Here is a 21450-nt window from a genome sequence, read left to right as displayed (position 1 = left end):
CCTACACACCCTACATACAATAGAGTTAGTAGGACCTACTGACTCTATAGTAGCATCTACTGACTATAGTACTGACTGTAATATTATCTACTGACTCGATAGTTGTGTAATGAGTGGCTCCGGCATAGTAAATGACTTCAAGTTGTTTATTAATAAATCTGCGGTACAGCCACGTCTCTCTCTCTCTCCGCGGATGTCGACCTGCTCTCGTGGCTGTACTGCCCCGCACCACGTGGCGCTCACCCCGCTCGCTAACATACCGCTGGATGGCAGCACGCTAGGGAGCGGCTGGAGGTCGAGCCGCCACGTGGCAGGTGGAGATGGCGGGGCAGCAGCGACGGGGAGCTCCTCTTGATCTTCGGACACCGACCCCTAACGTTGCTGTGCCCCCGGCATATATTCACTCCCTGGAGGCTAAGCCCCGCCTCTGGCCACGCCCCTCCTGGAACCTTCGGGAACGTTCCAGAGGCTTCGCTGTTAGATCCGCCTAATCACCTGGCCCCAGATGTAATCGCTACTATAGATAAACCGTGGACAGTATAAGGTAATGTAACCCCTACAATAATACAGGAGATGGCGCTCTCTTATTACAGTAGTATCTACTTACTATAGTAGAATCTACTGACTGTAATAGTATCTACTGACTCTACAGTAGTATCTACTGACTATAGTAGTAACTACCAACTCTATAGCAGTATCTACTGACTCTATAGTAGTATCTACTGACTATAGTAGTAACTACCGACTCTATAGCAGTATCTACTGACTCTATAGTAGTATCTACCGACTATAGTAGTAAATGCCGACTCTATAGCAGTATCTACTGACTCTATAGTAGTGTAGTGCCATGGATGGGCTGCACTTGCAGGCAACAGGCATCCCGGAAGCGGTTGGGGGTTGTGAGGGGTCCTACGATCCCTCGCAAACACTCCCAACGGCCGGGGGGGGGGGGCTGCGGATGCAGTGGGCTACAATGGCAGACATGCGGACCTCGGTGAGGGACTCTGGGTCACCTGCGTCCCTCACGGAGGTCCGCACCTCGGCTGAGAAACGTATATAAAGCAGACCTCTGAAGAGGTCCAGGCAGTTGAAGACGACCAGTTTAAGCAAGAAGACCTGCTAGAATAGGACCCTGGACCCCTAGCTTCGCCGTCCTTTTAAGGGCCGAAGCTCTGTGAGGCCAGTGGTGGACCCTGGGTCTCCCATAGGATATTATAGCCGGGGGACCTGGAGCACAGCCAGGGTAGGCACGCTACGTAGGAGGCGTATACTATACCGAGTGGAAGTGCTCGAGATAAACTGTACGAGGAGTTGATGTTTAGTAGTTAGTAGTTAGGGCGCGTGTGTATAATAACGACGTGCCCCCTACAAAGTGTCTCCGGAGAAAACACTACAGTAGTATATACTGACTATATTAGTGATGACTAACTCAATAGTTGTATCTGCTGACTCTATAGCAGTGTCTGCTGACTCTATAGTAGTATCTAGTGACTAAATAGTAGTATATGGCTCAACAGTAGCATCTACTCACTGTATAGTAGTATCCACTGACTCTGCAGTAGCATCTACAGACTCTACAGTAGTATCTACTGACTATAGTAGTAACTACTGACTCTACAGGAGTATCTACTGCCTCTACAGCAGTATCTAACGACTCTATAGTAGTAACTAGACTATGGTAGTATCTACTGTAGTATCTACTAACTCTATAGTAGTATCTATTCACTATAGTAGTAACTACTAACTCAATAGCAGTATATACTTACTCTATAGCAATATCTATGGACTCTATAGTCGTATCTACTGACTCTACGGCAGTATCTACTAAACTCAATAGTAGTATCTACTGACTAAAGTAGTATCTACAGCAGTATCTACTAACTCAATAGTAGTATCTACTGATAAAAGTAGTATCTCCTGACTCTACAGTAGTACATACTGACTCTACAGTTGTATCTGCTAATTATATAGCATTTACCGACTCTACAGTAGTATCTACCGACTCTATCGTAGTATCTACCGACTCCATAGTAGTATCAACGGAATCTATAGTAGTATATATTGACTCTATAGTAGTATCTACTGAGTTTATAGTCGTATCTACTGACTCTATAGTAGTAACTGCACACGTTGAGGTAAATCCTGTTCAGGATTCCTGTTCAGGATTTACCTCAGTGTTGTGCTTGTCTTTTGCCTTTTTTACACGAAAAAGAACCTCCCTAACGAGCTCGTGTGCGTTGCTAGGGGCAACCGTGAGTCAGCATTTCCGCACATGCGCAGATGCGTGCTTCAGCATACATTGTTAAAGAGTGTGATTTTACTGGTAGGAACGAAGTGGACCAGCCACCAATATATTATATCGTCCGTCCGTTTGTCCGTCCGTCCGTGTAGCAACATCGCCCCCTACTGCAAACACTTGGCATGACCCTAAAAAAACCGAGACCTAGGCCTGAAACTCTCCCTTCGTATCGTACCCCAGCGTGTGTGAAAGGGAGTTAATGTTTAACACTGTTACATTCCCTGATGTTTTAAATAGAAACATTTACATTTAAAGCTTTTACATAAATAATTAAAACATTTATATTAACAATTAACTCACGGCGGCCTAAGGCCTACAGCTAGGCCTAAAGCCTAGACCTAGGCCTCAAGCTCTCCCTTCGTATAGTTCCCCCGTGTGTGAAAGGGAGTTAATGTTTAACAATGTTACATTCCCTGATGTTTTTTAATAGCAACATTTACATTTAAAGCTTTTACATAAATAATTAAAACATTTATACTAACAATTAACTCACGGCGGCCTAAGGCCTACAGCTAGGCCTAAAGCCTAGACCTAGGCCTCAAGCTCTCCCTTCGTATAGTTCCCCCGTGTGTGTGACAGGGAGTTAATGTTTAACAATGTTACATTCCCTGATGTTTTTTAATAGAAACATTTAAATTTAAAGCTTTTACATTAAAAACAACTCCCTACCCCCCCCCTCGTCGGCGGCTCTCCAGCCGAGCCAGGCCTGGGAATCTCTCCCCCGCTCGGGGTGTATTGGGCGGGGCTACAGCGGCAGGGGGCGGGGCTACATGGGGCTGGGCGGGGCAACAGCGGCAGGGGGTGTGGGCACGAGGTGGAGGGCGGGGCTACGCGGGGTTGGGGTGGGGTTACGGCGGTAAGGGGCGGGGCAACGAGCTGGGGGCGGGGACACCGAGATGGGGCGGGGCCACGGGTGGCCGGGGCGGGGTTACGCGGGTGGAGGGCGGGGCCACGGGGCATCCACTTATTGGCGGCCATTTTTTGCCATTTCATTTTATTATAGCCATTCAATTGTTTGGTCCTACCAGCCCACCCCACAGGGTCCTGTTATTAGGTTACATTTGACCAACGGCAAATACATGTATAACGTTCTGGGGCTTAGTTTGTTGTATCTGTGTACTTTGTTGAAACGTAAACCCAACAGTTTGTCAGTTAAAAGCGTTACACGTCCACACACACAGAAAAATGTACTTTTATAGGTAAGATACTGCTTATCCAAACATAACTATCGTGGCACTTGTGGCTTACATGCTACAGTGGGATGAGTGATGCATATAAAAACCTTCTAAAGAGCCACCTCACCTGCCATCACAGCCTCAGCAGAAGAGCTCGCCACAGTCGAGAGACTAACAAGCAGCACACCACCAATGCTGTGTGACAAACAAGCAACACTCTTAGCGGTCCTTGCAATTGAACATTATCAGCATGACAAAGTGCAAGTTAAAAGTCTCCTTGCCCAAATGAGAGTCGTGCAGTGCTTATATTTATTGGCAGTCGTGCATCAGTGTACAACACCTCTTATAGGAAAGAGTGTATGTGCTCTCAGCAATGGGTTGTTCCTTGTGTGGAATGCACTATGTATATTTTCATAATAGTGTATTTCTACAGGAATTAGCAATTATTGACATATGTGATCCCACTGGAAGCAAACTGACCACTGGAATTTTCTAGAACAATGAAATCAGTTGAAGGGACTTAGACCTTTGAAGAAATGCATTTTATAGAATCCAGAGTTCAAGAGCATCAAAGATAACAAAAAATTCCTTTGTCCTCTGTGGATTTTTCTCCGGGTTCTTGGATTTTTACCTCCAAATTTAGAATCAACATGTGTTTACAGTATTTGGCTGATGTAAATTTCAATATGATAAGCCATTTTGTTGACCTATCATTTGTGGTCAGGTCACTTCTGAAAACGGGCTTCATGGCTCAGTGGGCCTTACCTGCTAAAATAAAAATAGCAGTACCAAATTTAACAATTTTAAGTCAGGCGCTTTCGTCTTTCTTCATGTTAAGTCAATGAAGAAAGAGGTACATATTATTTAATGAACTAGATAGTTTCCATGAAAGCTGACCGACTATCCCAGGATGAACATCATGCTGGCATTTTTTTTAAACAAAAGTTTTTGTGTTGTCTCTCTAAACCAGGCTCATGGATGAATATGTAATGCGGCTAAGATGAGCAGCCATAATAACACTTTACAGTCTACACTGGGATAATATTTATAGTAATGGAGAAAGTTTAACAGGACATGGAACGCAGTTTGGTGTCCGTGACAGATCGGGCTGTGGTGAACTCTACCTCATGTCTGGGTTTTCTCTGGGCAGTCCAGTGTCACGCAATGTAAAACATAAAAATTATACGATTTGTTTTGTAAAAATACCTGAGTCTTGAGACTCAGGTAGGATTTCAAGGGTAAGTATGAGGACATAGTATCTCAATGCTAATACAATTTTGAATGACTAAAATTCCACTTTCCTATGAAGAGACAAATCTGTCCATTGGACAATTTCTGCAGACTTTCTACAGTATGGTATGAACTTTATTTCATTATCGTCCACAGACGGATGATGGGCTGACTAGGATTTGAACTGAATTGGAATTATCAGACAGTGCTCTGCAATGTTGTCACCCAGCCGTGGGCTCGTGAGGTAGCAAAACTTTAAGAACATAGGCACATTAGGGAGTAAAAACAAATTGATGAGTGAGAAAAGCCCATGGGCTACGATACCTCAGTAAGACTGCCAAGAGCTTGGAGAGAGAGAACCGGTCATTGCTGCTGCTGGGAAGGAATGCTGCCAACACCAGTGTGAAGAGACCTGTAACACATTTCAGGTAAAGCTGACTCCTAATTTCAGGCCAACTTAGAATGTAACACAGCGCTAGTTCCCAAACTGGCAACAACATAATTCAGACCTCTACAGTACGGGGATGTGTAATGGTCATGCAAGGTTGCAAGTGAAGTGATATGATTTCAGACAACGTAAAAAAAGGCATCCACACAAGCCAGCTTGAGATATATATTACTATACTCTTACAATATTTTATCAGATTAGTTTGGCCCGTTGAGTCATGGCCATGTTAAGTGGCTCTCAAAAATGAAAAAATGTCTTAGTCTAATTCTAGATTTGAAGCTTTCGTGACTGCAAGGATTCATATTCTTAGGTTTTTTCGGTAAAGTCATGTAGGTAAAACATCAAAATTAATAAAAATAAAATAAAATAAAAAATCACGACGTTTCGGAGGCAACACAAGTCTCCGTCATCAGGTGGGACCGTCACAGCCAGATTAGCTGCATCAAGTGAGGCAATGATTCAAGATGTAATCCCTTAAAAGCAAGTTGAGGGGGGAGGAGAGGGGGGGGGCTCATCAGAATGTGGTAGCCAATGAATGGAACGTATCGGGAGGGAGGGGGGCGGGGCTCAAAGACGGCACGGAGTGCCACGTACAACGTATCGGGAGGGGGAGGGGGGCGGGGCCAAAAGGATGGACGACGGCGTGGACGCGGTTGTGCGCAAGCAACTACTGCTGCACACGCCAACGCATTGGACAGAGAGGGGGAGGGGAGGCCAGATACACATGATAAAAAATAACGAAAATGCCCATGTTTATACCAATGCTGGCTGGACAATGAAGAGAGTACTGTTAAACACTGGGGATGTTAACACTCGGTAAAGTAAAGTAAAAAAGTGCCTGTCAGATAAGATGGTCCAAAAAAGTGTAATTAAGTCTTTTTTGCGTGGTTGATAACATCTTTCCAATGATTACTAAGTTTGTACCCATCATCACGGTTGAAATTATGTCTGTGTTTGTATATTTGTATGGCTTCGTGTACAAACCTTTGATGGTAGCCAGGAGGTTTGCAGAGAACCTTGGTCTCAGAAAAGACAATTTCATGAGAGCCCACCGAGTTGTAGCAATGATCGGCAACGGCCGAAGAATCAGTTCTGCCGTGTTTCAGATCTGACTTGTGCTCGCGGACACGATCAGAAACATGACGTTTCGTTTCTCCAATGTAGCAATCACCACAAATGCAACTCAATTTGTAGACTCCAGGATACTGTAAGGTAATACCCATCGCTTTCACACTCACATCCGCTGCTGTGTCCTCACCAAACTCTAAACAGATCTTATTTAAAGCTAGCCTATCACTAATCTCGGAGAGAATAAAGTTACTCCGATCTGAACTCGATAATTTAGACAAGACTCTCTTACAAACACATTTAATGTTAACACAAAAAATGTCACCTTCTGACTGGAACCACGTTGATAACATGACTTCTGCTTCTGCTGACTCAATGTCAGCCAAATGCAAAGCTAACCTGATTTCTAAATTCAACCTCCTATCTAAGAAAAAACCAGAGCCACACATCGCAAAGCTGGATGTTAACAAGACCGTGATTAATCAGAGTAACATCCCAATTTCTGACAATCTAAAAACGGTACTGGCCAAAGGACTAAATTTCGCCGTCACCCATAAATATATACCAGTAGAGGATATGATTTCTCAGATTGATGTAGCCCTCAGAGGCATAGGACACATCCATGCGGATGTAGCAAGAGCTGAAATAGCTACTATTCTTAAGAATGCTAAGAAACCCACTAGTAACATCAGCAAAAACGAACGCTCTGAACTCGCGGACCTAAAAAAAAGAGATGATATAGTCATCCTCTCGGCAGACAAGGGCAATGCCACGGTCATCATGGATAAAGATTCATACAACAACAAAATCCTGGACCTTCTTAATGATGGGAGTTACTCCAAAATTAAAAACGATCCCACTAAAAGCCTAACGACGAAAACCAACAGTATCATCACGAGTTCGACTTCCCTAATCGAACCAAGCAAACGTCCCTTTCTAAAACCATCGGCGGCAAGACCTCCCAGACTCTATGGTCTTCCCAAAATCCATAAGGAAGGCACCCCGCTACGACCCATCGTGTCGACGATAAACTCTCCTACGTACAAACTAGCCCGTTTTCTATCAGATACTCTGCTCCCCTTCACAGGCAAGACCTCTTCGGCAGTACTCAACTCAACCCAATTAGTCTCTATGGTTAAGGACATGGTACTATCTCCTGATGATGTAGCATCTTTGTTTACCAAAGTCCCAGTACCGGACACCCTAACAATAATTGAGGACTTAGTCCAACATGGATTGAATTCTGATGTACCTGCGCTGGTTAGGCATTGCCTCACCAACACCTATTTTACCTGGAATGGCACCTTCTACAAACAGAATGAGGGTACCCCTATGGGCTCCCCCTTGTCACCAGTTATAGCCAACATGTTCATGGAAAAGTTTGAATCAGACGCCATCCAGACATCCACCCTGCGTCCTTCCCTGTGGAAGAGGTATGTGGATGACACTTTCGTTATCTGGTCACATGGCCTCCCAGCATTGAACCACTTCTTGGACCACATCAATTCTAGACACCCATCCATCAGATTCACCATGGAAGTGGAGAAAGACGGTAAACTACCATTCTTGGATATTCTGTTTGAGAGGAGGCCTGACGGATCCTTGGGACATTCTGTCTACAGGAAAGCCATCCACACAGATTCCTACTTGAAACCGGATTCCCACCACCACCCATCTCAAAAGAATTCTCTCATCAAAACGCTATACCACAGAGCCCATGGCATTTCTGACCAACACCACCTGACCGGTGAATTAAGACATGTACATCGGGCCCTCAGGATGAACGGATACTCTGACCGTACTATCCGCCAAGCTGTCTCTCCCACCACACAGAAACAGCCACATGAAACTCCGACCAAAACTATCACATTACCATACATAGCAGGCATGACCAAAAAGATCTCCAAAATTCTAAACAAACATAAGATCCAAGTCCGATTCAGTACAGTGCATAAAATCCGTGATCTGATTCCATCTGTGAAGGATGTCGTTCCTGACTTACAGTATCCTGGAGTCTACAAATTGAGTTGCATTTGTGGTGATTGCTACATTGGAGAAACGAAACGTCATGTTTCTGATCGTGTCCGCGAGCACAAGTCAGATCTGAAACACGGCAGAACTGATTCTTCGGCCGTTGCCGATCATTGCTACAACTCGGTGGGCTCTCATGAAATTGTCTTTTCCGAGACCAAGGTTCTCTGCAAACCTCCTGGCTACCATCAAAGGTTTGTACACGAAGCCATACAAATATACAAACACAGACATAATTTCAACCGTGATGATGGGTACAAACTTAGTAATCATTGGAAAGATGTTATCAACCACGCAAAAAAGACTTAATTACACTTGTTTGGACCATCTTATCTGACAGGCACTTTTTTACTTTACCGAGTGTTAACATCCCCAGTGTGTAACAGTACTCTCTTCATTGTCCAGCCAGCATTGGTATAAACATGGGCATTTTCGTTATTTTCTATCATGTGTATCTGGCCTCCCCTCCCCCTCTCTGTCCAATGCGTTGGCGTGTGCAGCAGTAGTTGCTTGCGCACAACCGCGTCCACGCCGTCGTCCATCCTTTTGGCCCCGCCCCCCTCCCCCTCCCGATACGTTGTACGTGGCACTCCGTGCCGTCTTTGAGCCCCGCCCCCCTCCCTCCCGATACGTTCCATTCATTGGCTACCACATTCTGATGAGCTCCCCCCCCCCCTCTCCTCCCCCCTCAACTTGCTTTTAAGGGATTACATCTTGAATCATTGCCTCACTTGATGCAGCTAATCTGGCTGTGACGGTCCCACCTGATGACGGAGACTTGTGTTGCCTCCGAAACGTCGTGATTTTTTATTTTATTTTTATTAATTTTGATGTTTTACCTACGTGACTTTACCGAAAAAACCTAAGAAAAATGTCTTAGTCTGACATATGGCTTGTGGAGATCCACGGTTATTAAAACTTTGCCAATAACGGCACATGGTATGTTTTTATATTCATTCTTAAATAATGATTATTTTTATATATGCTAAAATACAAATGCTGCATATGAATATATCATCTCTGTCTTGGCATCATCTCAGTGTTGGGAAATGATATGTTACAATTGTTACGCTACAGAAATTATTATGCTTTTAAAATGTATTTTTACTATTTTACCCAAGGAAACCTCACTGAGTCTCAATACTTTTTCAGGAGGGTCCAATTTCAAACATTAAATTATAAATATATTTTTCGCATCAATTATATCTCAATTGTGTTATCAGATTATTTCATCAAATGAGGAAATGTCTTTTTGAAACTCCCATAGTGAGGTGAACATCAAGCGATGTCAGAGAACATCAAATGGAAGGCAATGCCACAAAACGATTTGTGGAAGCACTTCAACAGACTTGTCATCTCGTGCAACGCTTACTGGTTCTTTCATAATCTGAAATGTTTGTCACCACACCTGGAATATTGAGAATAAAGTTAAATCATTCTGGTCACTGGTGATCAGGCTGAGACCATTGGTTCTCTACATTTGACTACATGTTAGAATGTGGTTACAGCCTGGGTGATTGCACAGATGTTTAATCTAATATCCAAGCAGTCTAGGTTCAATACTCTGACATGGGTATTCGAACCCTAAATCACCTTGCCTCCTCTGAAACGCAATCACTTTTTAATGACAAACATAATAATGAAGCACTCTGAGTTCATCGTTATCATCAGCCATTGGTTATGCACTGCTGGATGAAGGCCTCCTCATGCCATCGCCATCCTTCCCAGTCCAGTGCTGATAAAATTCATCTCAATGCTGCACATTAATTCAGTTCTTAAGTGTTGTATAATTGTTCATTGGAGGTCATATGCAGCAATACCCGAGGTTGAAGAAATGATGTTCACTATGGCCACGTGTGTGTAGGCCAGGGCTTGCTGATAGGAGAAGTTTGCCAAGAACCACTGGAAGGGCAGTATACATCAGTGCATTAAAACCATGGGCAATAGAAAAACAAAAACTTCGTAAGTTTCTGCACAAAAAACGAATCACAAATTGTCCCCAACCATGTTGGAAATGTGTTTCACATCTTTGCGACTAATTGTAAATACATTTCTGTTACCAACTACTTTTTTGTAATACTGTATAGTCTGTACAAGTGTTGTACATTATGTATTATGGACCCTGATAGATAACTTAATAGTTGAAATGTCAACCTTCACCCCTACCCTGTGACACTGCAGGCACTCAAAATCTGAACTTTAAAAATATCTATATTCTGTTGTTTCTTGGCGACGTGGAGTCCAATGAGGTGGACGGTAGGGAGAGTGCTATGCATAAATATTCACACTAATTTGCTAAGTATAGTTCAAGTTCATTTATTAGGTATAGCCCTGTGAGCCATTCGGCTCTTGAATCGGGTGCAACCGCAACAAACAAAAAACAAAAACATGAACAAAAAACATCTTAAAGTGAATATGTGACTGAGTGCAAACAGTAAAGCTATAAGGAAGAGTGGCTACACTGCAGGTGCCTGGCATCGATTTCCACTACCTTTTGTAGATAAACATACATCCCTACAAATAGTTGAACAGGCCTCATGGATTTTTAAAAACCTTATTCAAAGTATCTGCAGTGTATATGAAATGAGAGGCAATGTGGTGCCCATTAACCCTCCATCTGTATGGAGGGTTAATGTTCTCGATTAGAAGAAGTGGGTTTGTTTATAGCCACTTTGGACTCTTGTCACAAACAAAAAACACTGCAGTCCAAAAGGAATTGGCTGAACAAACAGAGTAGGGACCTCCTTAACAGTTGAATTATTATCATCGTCACCATCATATTTGATTCTCACAATTGTTTAAATGTGCAGCCTCCAGTATTCACCATATGAGCAGTTATTATTTTATTCCACAAAACTTTATGATAGAGCAAAATTAACACATCATCCTGTGTGATGTCCGGTTAGCTCAGAGGTCGAATGCTTATGTCTGAGCACTGAAATCATGGGTTGTGATTCGCACTAAAATATCTGATAATATAAGAAAAATCGATTAATCTACTGATTATTGGTTCAATTACTCAACTAATCAAATAAAAAGTCTTTGAAGTGCTTTTCCTGACCACCTTGTCTGTGGGTTCCCTCCATTAGGTCTCCATCTGGCTGTTCTTTTGGCAACTTGGTGACATTTATCCTTAACACATGATGCGTCCATTGCAGTTGTGCTGTAGTAAGCATGGCTTCAAATCCTAAGGAGTGGCTGAACTGTAGAACCTCAATACTGTAAACATTATTTTGCCATTTAACGTGAGGTATGCTGCAGTGATGCAGATGTAGTGATGATAGCGATACGAGTGAGGTATTTGTAGTGTGCCCTTCCTACTGATGCTCCACTCACTGATAGCATTTCGAAAAGGATATTTATTTGCCTCAAGACATGAACCCAATGTGACAATTAGGCTATAACATATTGGTTGCTTCATACTACGAAACGTCATAGGTCGAACATTGCAAAGGGTGTGTGGGGCAAAGCTCAGAGGTGGAGCGGTGCTCATCCCCCCCAAAGATGGTGTAAGTCAGTTGTGGAAATACTGCAATCTGCTAGTGAGAGTCAATCTCTTCATAGGACATCCATTGGTGACTCAACACAACCTTCTGATTAGGAGGCAAGTACCCTGGTACAATGCACACTGGGCCAAATAATCACGTGAAATCTTTTTTATGATCTAAACGCTAAATCTTGACTTAAAGCTTTTGTGACTGCAGGAATTCATATTCTTTGGGTCTTACGGTAAAGTCACGTAGATCGGTTCGAAGAAAATGAACCTATCTATGTAACTTTACCGAAAGACCCAAAGAATATAGATCTAAACGCTTTTACGGTTTGTGGAAACAACATTCAAAATGTAGGGTCCAAAGAACATCAATGATTGACCAGAGCTTAAGCAGTTCAACTTTAATGACACCTTAGAATGCACTAACCCCAAACTTAGATCAATGCATTACTCTGTTTCATAAACGCAAGTAACAATTGTAACAATTTAACGATTAAGTCATTAATGAAGCACATCTTCGTTATCATATCTTTTTTTGTAATCAATAACTTTAAAAGTTTTACTGACTTCTGCTTGCACATGGCTTGACTTGCTTACAGTGAGGGAAAAAATATTTGATCCCCTGCTGATTTTGTACGTTTGCCCACTGACAAATACATGATCAGTCTATAATTTCAATGGTAGGTTTATTTGAACAGTGAGAGACAGAATAACAACAACAAAATCCAGAAAAACGCATGTCAAAATTTTTATAAATTGATTTGCATTTTAATGAGGGAAATAAGTATTTGACCCCTCTACAAACATGACTTAGTACTTGGTGGCAAAACCCTTGTTGGCAATCACAGAGGTCAGACGTTTCTTGTAGTTGGCCACCAGGTTTGCATACATCTCAGGAGGGATTTTGTCCCACTCCTCTTTGCAGATCTTCTCCAAGTCATTAAGGTTTCGATGCTGACGTTTGGCAACTCGAGCCTTCAGCTCCCTCCACAGATTTTCTGTGGGATTAAGGTCTGGAGACTGGCTAGGCCACTCCAGGACCTTAATGTGCTTCTTCTTGAGCCATTCCTTTGTTGCCTTGGCCATGTGTTTTGGGTCATTGTCATGCTGGAATACCCATCCACGACCCATTTTCAATGCCCTGGCTGCGGGAAGGAGGTTCTCACCCAAGATTTGACGGTACATGGCCCTGTCCATCGTCCCTTTGATGCGGTGAAGTTGTCCTGTCCCCTTGGCAGAAAAACACGCCCAAAGCATAATGTTTCCACCTCCATGGTTGACGGTGGGGATGGTGTTCTTGGGGTCATAGGCAGCATTCTTCCTCCTCCAAAAACGGCGAGTTGAGTTGATGCCAAAGAGCTCCATTTTGGTCTCATCTGACCACAACACTTTCACCCAGTTGTCCTCTGAATCATTCAGATGTTCATTGGCAAACTTCAGACGGGCATGTATATGTGCTTTCTTGAGCAGGGGGACCTTGCGGGCGCTGCAGGATTTCAGTCCTTCACGGCGTATTGTGTTACCAACTGTTTTCTTGGTGACTATGGTCCAAGCTGCCTTGAAATCATTGACAAGATCCTCCCGTGTAGTTCTGGGCTGATTCCTCACCGTTCTCATGATCATTGCCACTCCACGAGGTGACATCTTGCATGGAGCCCCAGGCCGAGGGAGATTGACAGTTCTTTTGTGTTTCTTCCATTTGCGAATAATCACACCAACTGTTGTCACTTTCTCACCAAGCTGCTTGGCGATGGTCTTGTAGCCCATTTCAGCCTTGTGTAGGTCTACAATCTTGTCCCTGACATCCTTGGAGAGCTCTTTGGTCTTGGCCATGGTGGAGAGTTTGGAATCTAATTGATTGATTTCTTCTGTGAACAGATGTCTTTTATACAGGTAACAAGCTGAGATTAGGAGCACTCCCTTTAAGAGTGTGCTCCTAATCTCAGCTCGTTACCTGTATAAAAGACACCTGGGAGCCAGAAATCTTTCTGATTGAGAGGGCGTCCAATACTTATTTCCCTCATTAAAATGCAAATCAATTTATACCATTTTTTACATGCGTTTTTCTGGATTTTTGTTGTTGTTATTCTGTCTCTCACTTCAAATAAACCTACCATGAAAATTATAGACTGATCATTTCTTTGTCAGTGGGCAAACGTACAAAATCAGCAGGGGATCAAATACTTTTTTCCCTCACTGTACCTTTTTCTCTATTTTGCACTCCTATCGTTTTTTGTATTGTTTGCTGTTGTAACTTGCTGACCTGCCCTTACTGGACATCTGTGAAAAAGAGCTTCATTGCTCATCAGATTCCTCTAGTCTAAATAAAGATGATCATTCTCATCCATTAATTTACAGTAGGATCCAACTGTACAGCAGTATTGATCTTTGCAGATATTGTACTAAATAAAATAATTATGCAAGACACCTGTTTAATGGTAAAAAATATATCCAACCATTTAATTTAAAATAGCATTTTATCTATCAGAGGGCCTTCTGGACCAAAGCTTTACGATTTAATTTGTTTGAACAAGTTCACAAGTTAATATTGTTTAACCAGGTGATAAATTAAGAGACAAGTATTGTCTCATTTTCAAGAGTGACCTGGGGCATTGTGTCTGCCAGTTGGTGGCTATGATTGCTACGTATAATCCCAAACTAGTGATATGCGGTGTGACATTTTTAAACTTTGCAAATTTGGAAAATACGCAAGGAAAACCATAGTTTGAATTAAACTTCATTGAGTCTCATGGGTCGGGAGTGGTTTGTTATGTAAATCCTTCTGGGGAGCTTGAAACCGATCGCATATAGATGTTCTGTTTAAATTATTCACAACCTTGTACTGCATAGCTTGAAATGAGAAAGACATTGTATTGCTGGTAATTTATACGAAGCACAAACTGCATGGGTGAACGAGAAAAACAAGGCTCACCACGAAGCAGAAAGAGAAGCTGAGCTTGGCTACTTGTGCAACCGAGAGCTTCCTGTTGCCTGGGGGGGGACCTTCTGCAGACACGGAGTCCTGCAGCAAGGGCGTTCGGCACTCCGCAGGGGTGGCTGCGCCCTCTGCAGGACCCGCTGCGCCCTCCGATGGCCTTTCGCCTGCACCACCACAGTGCACATAAACTACTGAGGCACATATAACAGATATATTCTCAGGGAGGCATCCATGTGTCTTCAAGGCCATTTATTCAGAAAGCAAACTGGAAGACAAAAACCCAACCCGCACAGAGGAAAACACTCAAATAATGTATAAATAGGCAGATAAGTCAGCCAACTACTTGCTGCCTCATACAGGTGCCTGGCCACCCAAATTCAGAAGGGACAGTACAATCTGCATGGAATGACGTTAACTACAACAATGTCAAGATGTATGTGAATTGCAGGGCAAGGTGATACATAATTTAAAAAATTCTTCTGAAGGCACCTGCAATGCACTTTTCCACATTTTTCAGGCAAAATATGGGGTGACACACAACAAATAAACTAAACAAATCAAGATATAATTTATCATCACTACGATCACGTCAATCGCTATATACACAAAAGACAAAGATCACCCATATAGTCTTCAACAGACTGTTAAGAGCAAGGACTGTTAGTGAGCAACTATTAAGGCTGGCATAGTACACAAGGGGATGGGTGGCCAACACCACGACTGGCCACCTTTGTCTCCCCAGTGCTGATATTGACACACTGCACCAGGTACTCATTTAAGGCTGAGTCAACCTAGGGAAGGCCCAGGGCCGGTACCGATATTCGTCACTGATGTTGAGAGCGGGAATCAAACTCATGTGGCTGGGTTCCCTTCTAAATACACACACCAGTCACACACACATATCACTTACACACTGCATATGTGAACCAGCGATTCTAAGAAATATACACGTGCTGTACTGTTATATAGAATCCGTGCTTCAGGATGCCGTTGTCATCCACGTGTGTTTCTAGGATGTTGCGGGGAGGCAGGTTTGTGCGTGATTTCACTAGCAATTGAGCGCTTCTGAGTGATATTACTTTTAATTAAAGACCCACAGAAAAATCCAGCTGCACTGCCCACCTGTGGTATTGTCTTCTTCATTGTCCTCCACGGGTACATATAGTGGCTCCCTCTGATAAGAAAAGGAAGAACATTTGTACAATGGTATACTGTCACAACACCTGCCTTATAATAGTACCAGTATTGAGACACAAGATGTATCATTACAAATTAATGTGGTACAAGTGTAGGGAGTGACTTCCGAGACACGACGTGTAGAGGGCTCCTTGTTTATTTCTCACACTTTACAGGCACAATCACGGAGCAACATGTATATTGGGCTACGCATGGCTGACCCACTCATACAGCCCCATCGCCGACGTCTAACTATATAGCTGGCTGACTAATACAGCCATGACGACGATGGGAGCCGTACAGCGGATCGGCCATGCGGCCGGGCAATGGAGAAGAGATGACGGCGAAGACAGTGACGGCAGCCAAGACCCAGACCCCTACGACAGCCCCGAACCTCCGGTTACGTCCCCTTTATATACTCCTCAACGTGACCAAGCCCCGCTTCATGCAACGCCCCCTTCTAGAACCTTCGAGCAGGTTCCCGGAGCTGATCCCCGCCTCTGACCTTTAGCCCAGTTACGCCCCCCTTATGGTTGGCTATTATATAACGCACCAATACCCGTAATTATCCCTTCTGGTCAACAGATGGCACCCTGTCACGACATATGTATTGGTGATTAAGAGCAAATGGAAGTCTGCAATGGCCAGCTTAGCTACAGGAGTTGGCCTTGATCAATAACCACCTAATAAGACCTCCACTAAACATACTTCAAAAGCAATAATTGGTTTTATACTGTTTTGTTTACTTTTGTAATTTCTTCCTGAGCTACTGACATTTGCAAAATAGTAATGACACTTTGACAAACCAACAAAATAACTTACAAATCAGACTCGTGCGATGTCTAAATATGACCATATCCCAAAGTACATCTACAGAGATTGAGGCACTTTAAAATAATCCTGCCATGCCACCATTTAGAAAGCATATTTTTGTACAACATGCATTGAATATGAATATGCAATTTGGTGATGAGATTTTTAAAATAAAAATTATACTGTGAAATAAATACTTGTAGATGGATGTTGCATTGAGGTCATGAAGGGATGTGATTTCAGTCTGTTTCTGCTCCACAAAGGGCACATTTTGGTATGTAACTGTGACACATTAGGTACTACTGTATCAAGAAAATTCTCTCATTGCTACATTAGGCAAAGTACAGAATACATCTGGAGTGTCGTAGGTCTGTTCTTCCTTCTTGCTCGAGGCTTGTGTGTGTGTGCAGGTGGCATGTGTCGCACACACATCAGTCAGAGACGAGGTAGTCACAGGAGGCACTGTCCTCCCCTTTTATTGTTGTTGAGTTCCCGCAACCAACTCGGGCCCCCTCTCTCTCACGACCACGCTGCCGCACGACCTGGCCCAGACACGACCCTGTCCGCGTTGCACCGACAGCATCGACCGAGACAGCCAACTACTGTCCGGCCGTGCAATGATCGGGTGAAGGCGGCAGCAATGAAGGTGGTGACGACGACAGTGACGACGAGACGAGTTTACTCCCAGAACCGGCAGCCTGGAGCTCTCGCTCTCTGCTGCTTATATTCCCCTCGGCGTGGCTTGGATCCGCCCTACCCACGCCTCCCTTCTCAAACCCACCAGAGGGTTCCAGGGGCTTCTGTACGAGGTCTACCGTGACCCTTGCCCTAGTTCCTCTGCCCTACCAGAACACCTGCGTATATGCTCAACGACGTGTGCGCTAAGTGCCCACCTACAGTTGCAGCAGTTGTACAATAGTCAGCGCTATGTCACTACATCACCCCCCCTCCGTTAAAAAAAACAGCCGTCCCGGCTGCCAATACAGCAGAAACAACTGGTAGGCAGGCAGGGCAACTCCCTTAACTCGTGGAACATCAACGAGGAAAAAATAAAACTTCCCCACAATCCCGTTACACTCACCCCAACGGGACGCCCCCGATCTCGCGAATCGGCAAACTCTACTGCATGGCGCCCCCACCGATGAATCGGCAACTCTCCCACAGGCCCCCCATCCACAAATCGACAACACCCCACACACAACGCAGCGCCCCCCATCCGCGAATCGGCGACACCACACACCCAACGCGGTGCCTCCCTGCAACCGACACACCACCTCAATTTCCCTTTAACCCAGGCCCTTAGCCCCAATACCCCTTCACTCTTAGATCCCCTCTCAGTGCAAGAGAGAGTCCCCATCCCGGGACATAGCTCACGTGATCCGGTCCATGGCGCCGGTCACCCCCGTATCAGCGGGGTCCTGTACCTCTGGAACCCAGAGGGCCAAGAGACGATGGAGGCAGAGTCCTCGGCTCAAAGGGCATGGCTCCTCACTGTTCGGCAGCGCCCACTTGGATCCGGTCCCCGAGACCTCGCACTTGGCGGTCTCGGTAGGCCTAAGAGACCCGGTCTGGCAGGGCTTGAGTTGACTATGCTGAAGACCCAGCGAGCACGGCTGACCTACAGGTGGTTACTCGTCACCCCGACACTACACAGCAGTGTGGCCCGACAGACGGAGCTTTCCCCGCCACGGGTCCTCCCGCAGGGATATTGTTGCTTGAGCCCCCCGGCCCCCCACCGCCACCACCATATCTTGCAGGCTCCATGTCGCGGCCTCCCACCTTGTCCGCTGCTGTTTCTCCTCGAAGACCTTTATCTCCTGGCCACCGTTGAGGATGACATTTCTGGGCCAATGGCGGAGGGCAGGGCAACCCTCAATTTTCTTGCCAGCTCCCGCAGCCTCTCCGCCACTCGAAGATTGAGCGCCCCCTCACCCAAAAGTGGGTATGCCTCACGTCCCAGCGCCAATAGCGCTGACCAGAAGGTGTAGGGCATCTCGTTCTCCATCCACTTTCTATGCAGGAATCTTGTGCGAGCCTCCCGTGCCAGAGCAGGAGCAGCTTCTTGCAGCTACGTCACTCTTCGCACCTCCTCCACGCGCTCCCGCGCTCGGCTCAAAATGGCGCACGCCATTTTGAGCCGAGCGCGTCCGTCGACGTGCATCCGCTCTCTCTCCGTCGACATGCAGACTCTCTCTCCTTCGACGTTCAGCCGCTCCCACAACCTGGCGTAGCCACTTTTGTCATTGACACTCGGCCGCTCTCTCCCTGTCGATGTACAGCCGTTCTCGCCGTCGACGCGCAGCCGCTCCTGCCGTCTTTCATAGCCACTCACGCCGTCGACGCCCAGCAGCTCTCTCTCCGTCGATGCGTAGCCGCTCCCACCTCCTTGCATAGACGCTCTCGCCGTCGACATCCAGCCGCTCTCCCCTCACGGATGCGTAGCCGCTCACCCCGCAAATTTTGCGTAGCAGCTGTCCCGCCAATCCGCGGCGGTTCCAGGGGCTTCCCCACGAAGTCTACGGTGACCCTTGTTCCAGTTCCTCCGCCCTGCTGGCACATCCGCGTATATGCTCAACGTCGTGTGCGCTAAGTGCCCACCTACAGTTGCAGCTGCTGTATAAGTCAGCGCTATGTCACTACATCACCCCCCATTTGCACACAAGGGAAATATGGTGGCATGTTTAATTTTCAGTTGTGAAGCTACATAACCAGAGTATTTTCATACTCGCCGAGAATAGTTATTACAGAACATCCCTGCTGCCTTAGTGACATCATCAGATAACATTATACAAAACAGCCTTACCCACAATGAGGCCACAACATTAAGGAACACTGAGGCAGATTGAAGGCTTCTTAAAAAAGCTTTCTTTGCCTGCTTAAATATTGTATTTTCATCTTGGCTTTGCAATATTTTATATGTGTGCATTTTTCTAAATGATTAAAAGATATATATTTTCTATTTAATACTGTACTAATAAAAAAAAACACCTAAGAATTCGAAAACAACTACAATGCAAACCAACTTATTTTTTTTTATCTCTAGATCTATTTCAATGCAATGGGGAGCAAAGGGATTTTTAGTAATCTTTGAAGTTCGTTAACTTCACACATTCTGAAGCTAACCTTTTTGCAGACAGTACAGCTCCTTAATATATCCGTCTTTCCACAAAATATTTTTTACATCAAACACAGGTCTTCTGGGAATGCACACTTACTCGACCACAAGGCCTTCTGGGAGTGCACAATTTCAGCAGCGATGATTCAGTACAAACTCTGGAATGTTTTCGACAGTGTCTCATCAGCACATCCATGCTTGCTCGAGCCAGTGCTGGTGAATAGCCACTTAAGAAATAAAGGGATTTATACATAATCTATTGACTACAGTCTTCCCTGTGAAAGTCAATCTTCCATAGGAGCTTGTCCAATTTACATCTATGACGGAATAGCCATGGCATCCAAGATGTGAAAGCTGGGTGTTCTGCGTGCCCTCACCGACTGGGTAGGGCATCCCTGTGCACAAGCTCGTCTCCATGGCGGCCACAGCACAAAGCCCAGCAGGTAGAAAGAGAACAGAGATGTCTTCACAAAGGTGCTGAAGAACGGTTTGTTGAACTCTGTGTAGATGTACTAGAGAGATGGCAGATTCAGCAGGAAAACAGAAATTGCATTACATTGAGGCACAACCCAGAAAACCATCACCTGTTCTCTCCTGAATATACACCGAGGCTGTGTGTATCAGGTTGTGTGTCGTAAGTGGGCCACTAAGACTGAAGACATTGGCTTAATTGAAATAAGCTGACTACATTGAATATGACCCAACAATGAACACGACGGCATGACTGCCAGCTAGCATGTTGCTGGTCACAATGTGTGTTGTACCCAGGTGAGCTCTGAGGATGCCACCCAGATAAAGTCCACCAGAAGCAGCACCCCTATGCCCAGCAGCATGCGCCGCCGGGTCTGCATTGGGCCCGCCCGCCCACCGTCCATCCTGTGGCACTTAGCACTGCATTCAGATCTTGAACACTGTGGACAGAAAGTGTGAATGTTAAAGCAAAGCCCCAGAAGGCTACACGTCGATGGACCCATTTTGAACAGTTTTGTGTTGGCAAATATTGCATATAAAGCAAACCTTTCATTATTCTAGTACATATAGTGATTGAAATAAAAAACATAGACCATTATAATAATGCAAAATGTCACTATGTAAGGTCCCGAGGGACCAGTAGTTATATGGATGGCGCAGTTTGGATACCATTGTTTTGTTAAGTAGGTAATCTACTGTTACGCATGCCTATTCATGAATTATCACACACAAGGTCCAGTTCTGTAGAGTACATCATAGTGTTATGAGCCTATGAGCCAGATATCCATATTTAATCCATTGTCTTGAAAACATCTTCCCCTACCATATACTGCACTTTTCCTGGCTTGCAATTAAGAGGTCATGTTAAGAAAGCAGACATTTTGGATACATTTCTCACATTCCTGAACATATGCTATAGCTTTGCTGAATACATTACCTCTTCCAAAGACTGTACCTTTATTGTGTTTACAGCCAAATGGCCATTCTACATAGTCATTGTGTTCTGAACTTTGCTATGCTTTTCTCCAATGTGCAACATAGGTGCATGCACTGTTCTGGACATGCCTTTAATAATGCAGGATTTTCCACTGGCTCGGAAAGAAGCATTTTAGGATTCTTTGTTTGGGCCTGTTGAGTGATGGCGCAATGGTTAGCAGACCACACTATAAAACTGGTGACCTTACTCTTTGGTT

General features: G+C 44.7%; 1 protein-coding gene across 15 annotated transcripts in view; it reads right to left on the bottom strand.

The window, feature by feature from the left end:
* The window catches only part of LOC144734474 (solute carrier family 35 member F5-like), a 34349-nt gene that overhangs the window by 9012 nt on the left and 3887 nt on the right, over positions 1–21450 (bottom strand). For 13 of the 15 annotated variants that reach the window (XR_013588587.1, XM_078616949.1, XM_078616871.1 and 10 more), the window contains exons 2-8: positions 20551–20697; positions 20164–20298; positions 15805–15856; positions 14677–14846; positions 10072–10153; positions 5029–5116; positions 3602–3669 (exon numbers count right to left, since the gene is read on the bottom strand). Coding sequence is in view for 14 of the 15 variants with exons in the window: in XM_078616949.1 (XP_078473075.1) it covers positions 3602–3669; positions 5029–5116; positions 10072–10153; positions 14677–14846; positions 15805–15856; positions 20164–20298; positions 20551–20661 (706 nt within the window). In the remaining variant the exon portion in view is untranslated. Of the gene's footprint in view, positions 1–3601; positions 3670–5028; positions 5117–10071; positions 10154–14676; positions 14847–15804; positions 15857–20163; positions 20299–20550; positions 20698–21450 lie in introns of those variants that run through there. The other 2 variants (XM_078617743.1, XM_078617660.1) reach the window with 2 other exon arrangements.

Source organism: Lampetra planeri, chromosome 1, assembly GCF_965212315.1.
Source record: "Lampetra planeri chromosome 1, kcLamPlan1.2.h2, whole genome shotgun sequence".
Taxonomy (NCBI): domain Eukaryota; kingdom Metazoa; phylum Chordata; class Hyperoartia; order Petromyzontiformes; family Petromyzontidae; genus Lampetra; species Lampetra planeri.
The sequence above is the reverse complement of the archived record's forward strand: the minus strand, read 5'-3'. Positions and strand labels throughout refer to the sequence as shown.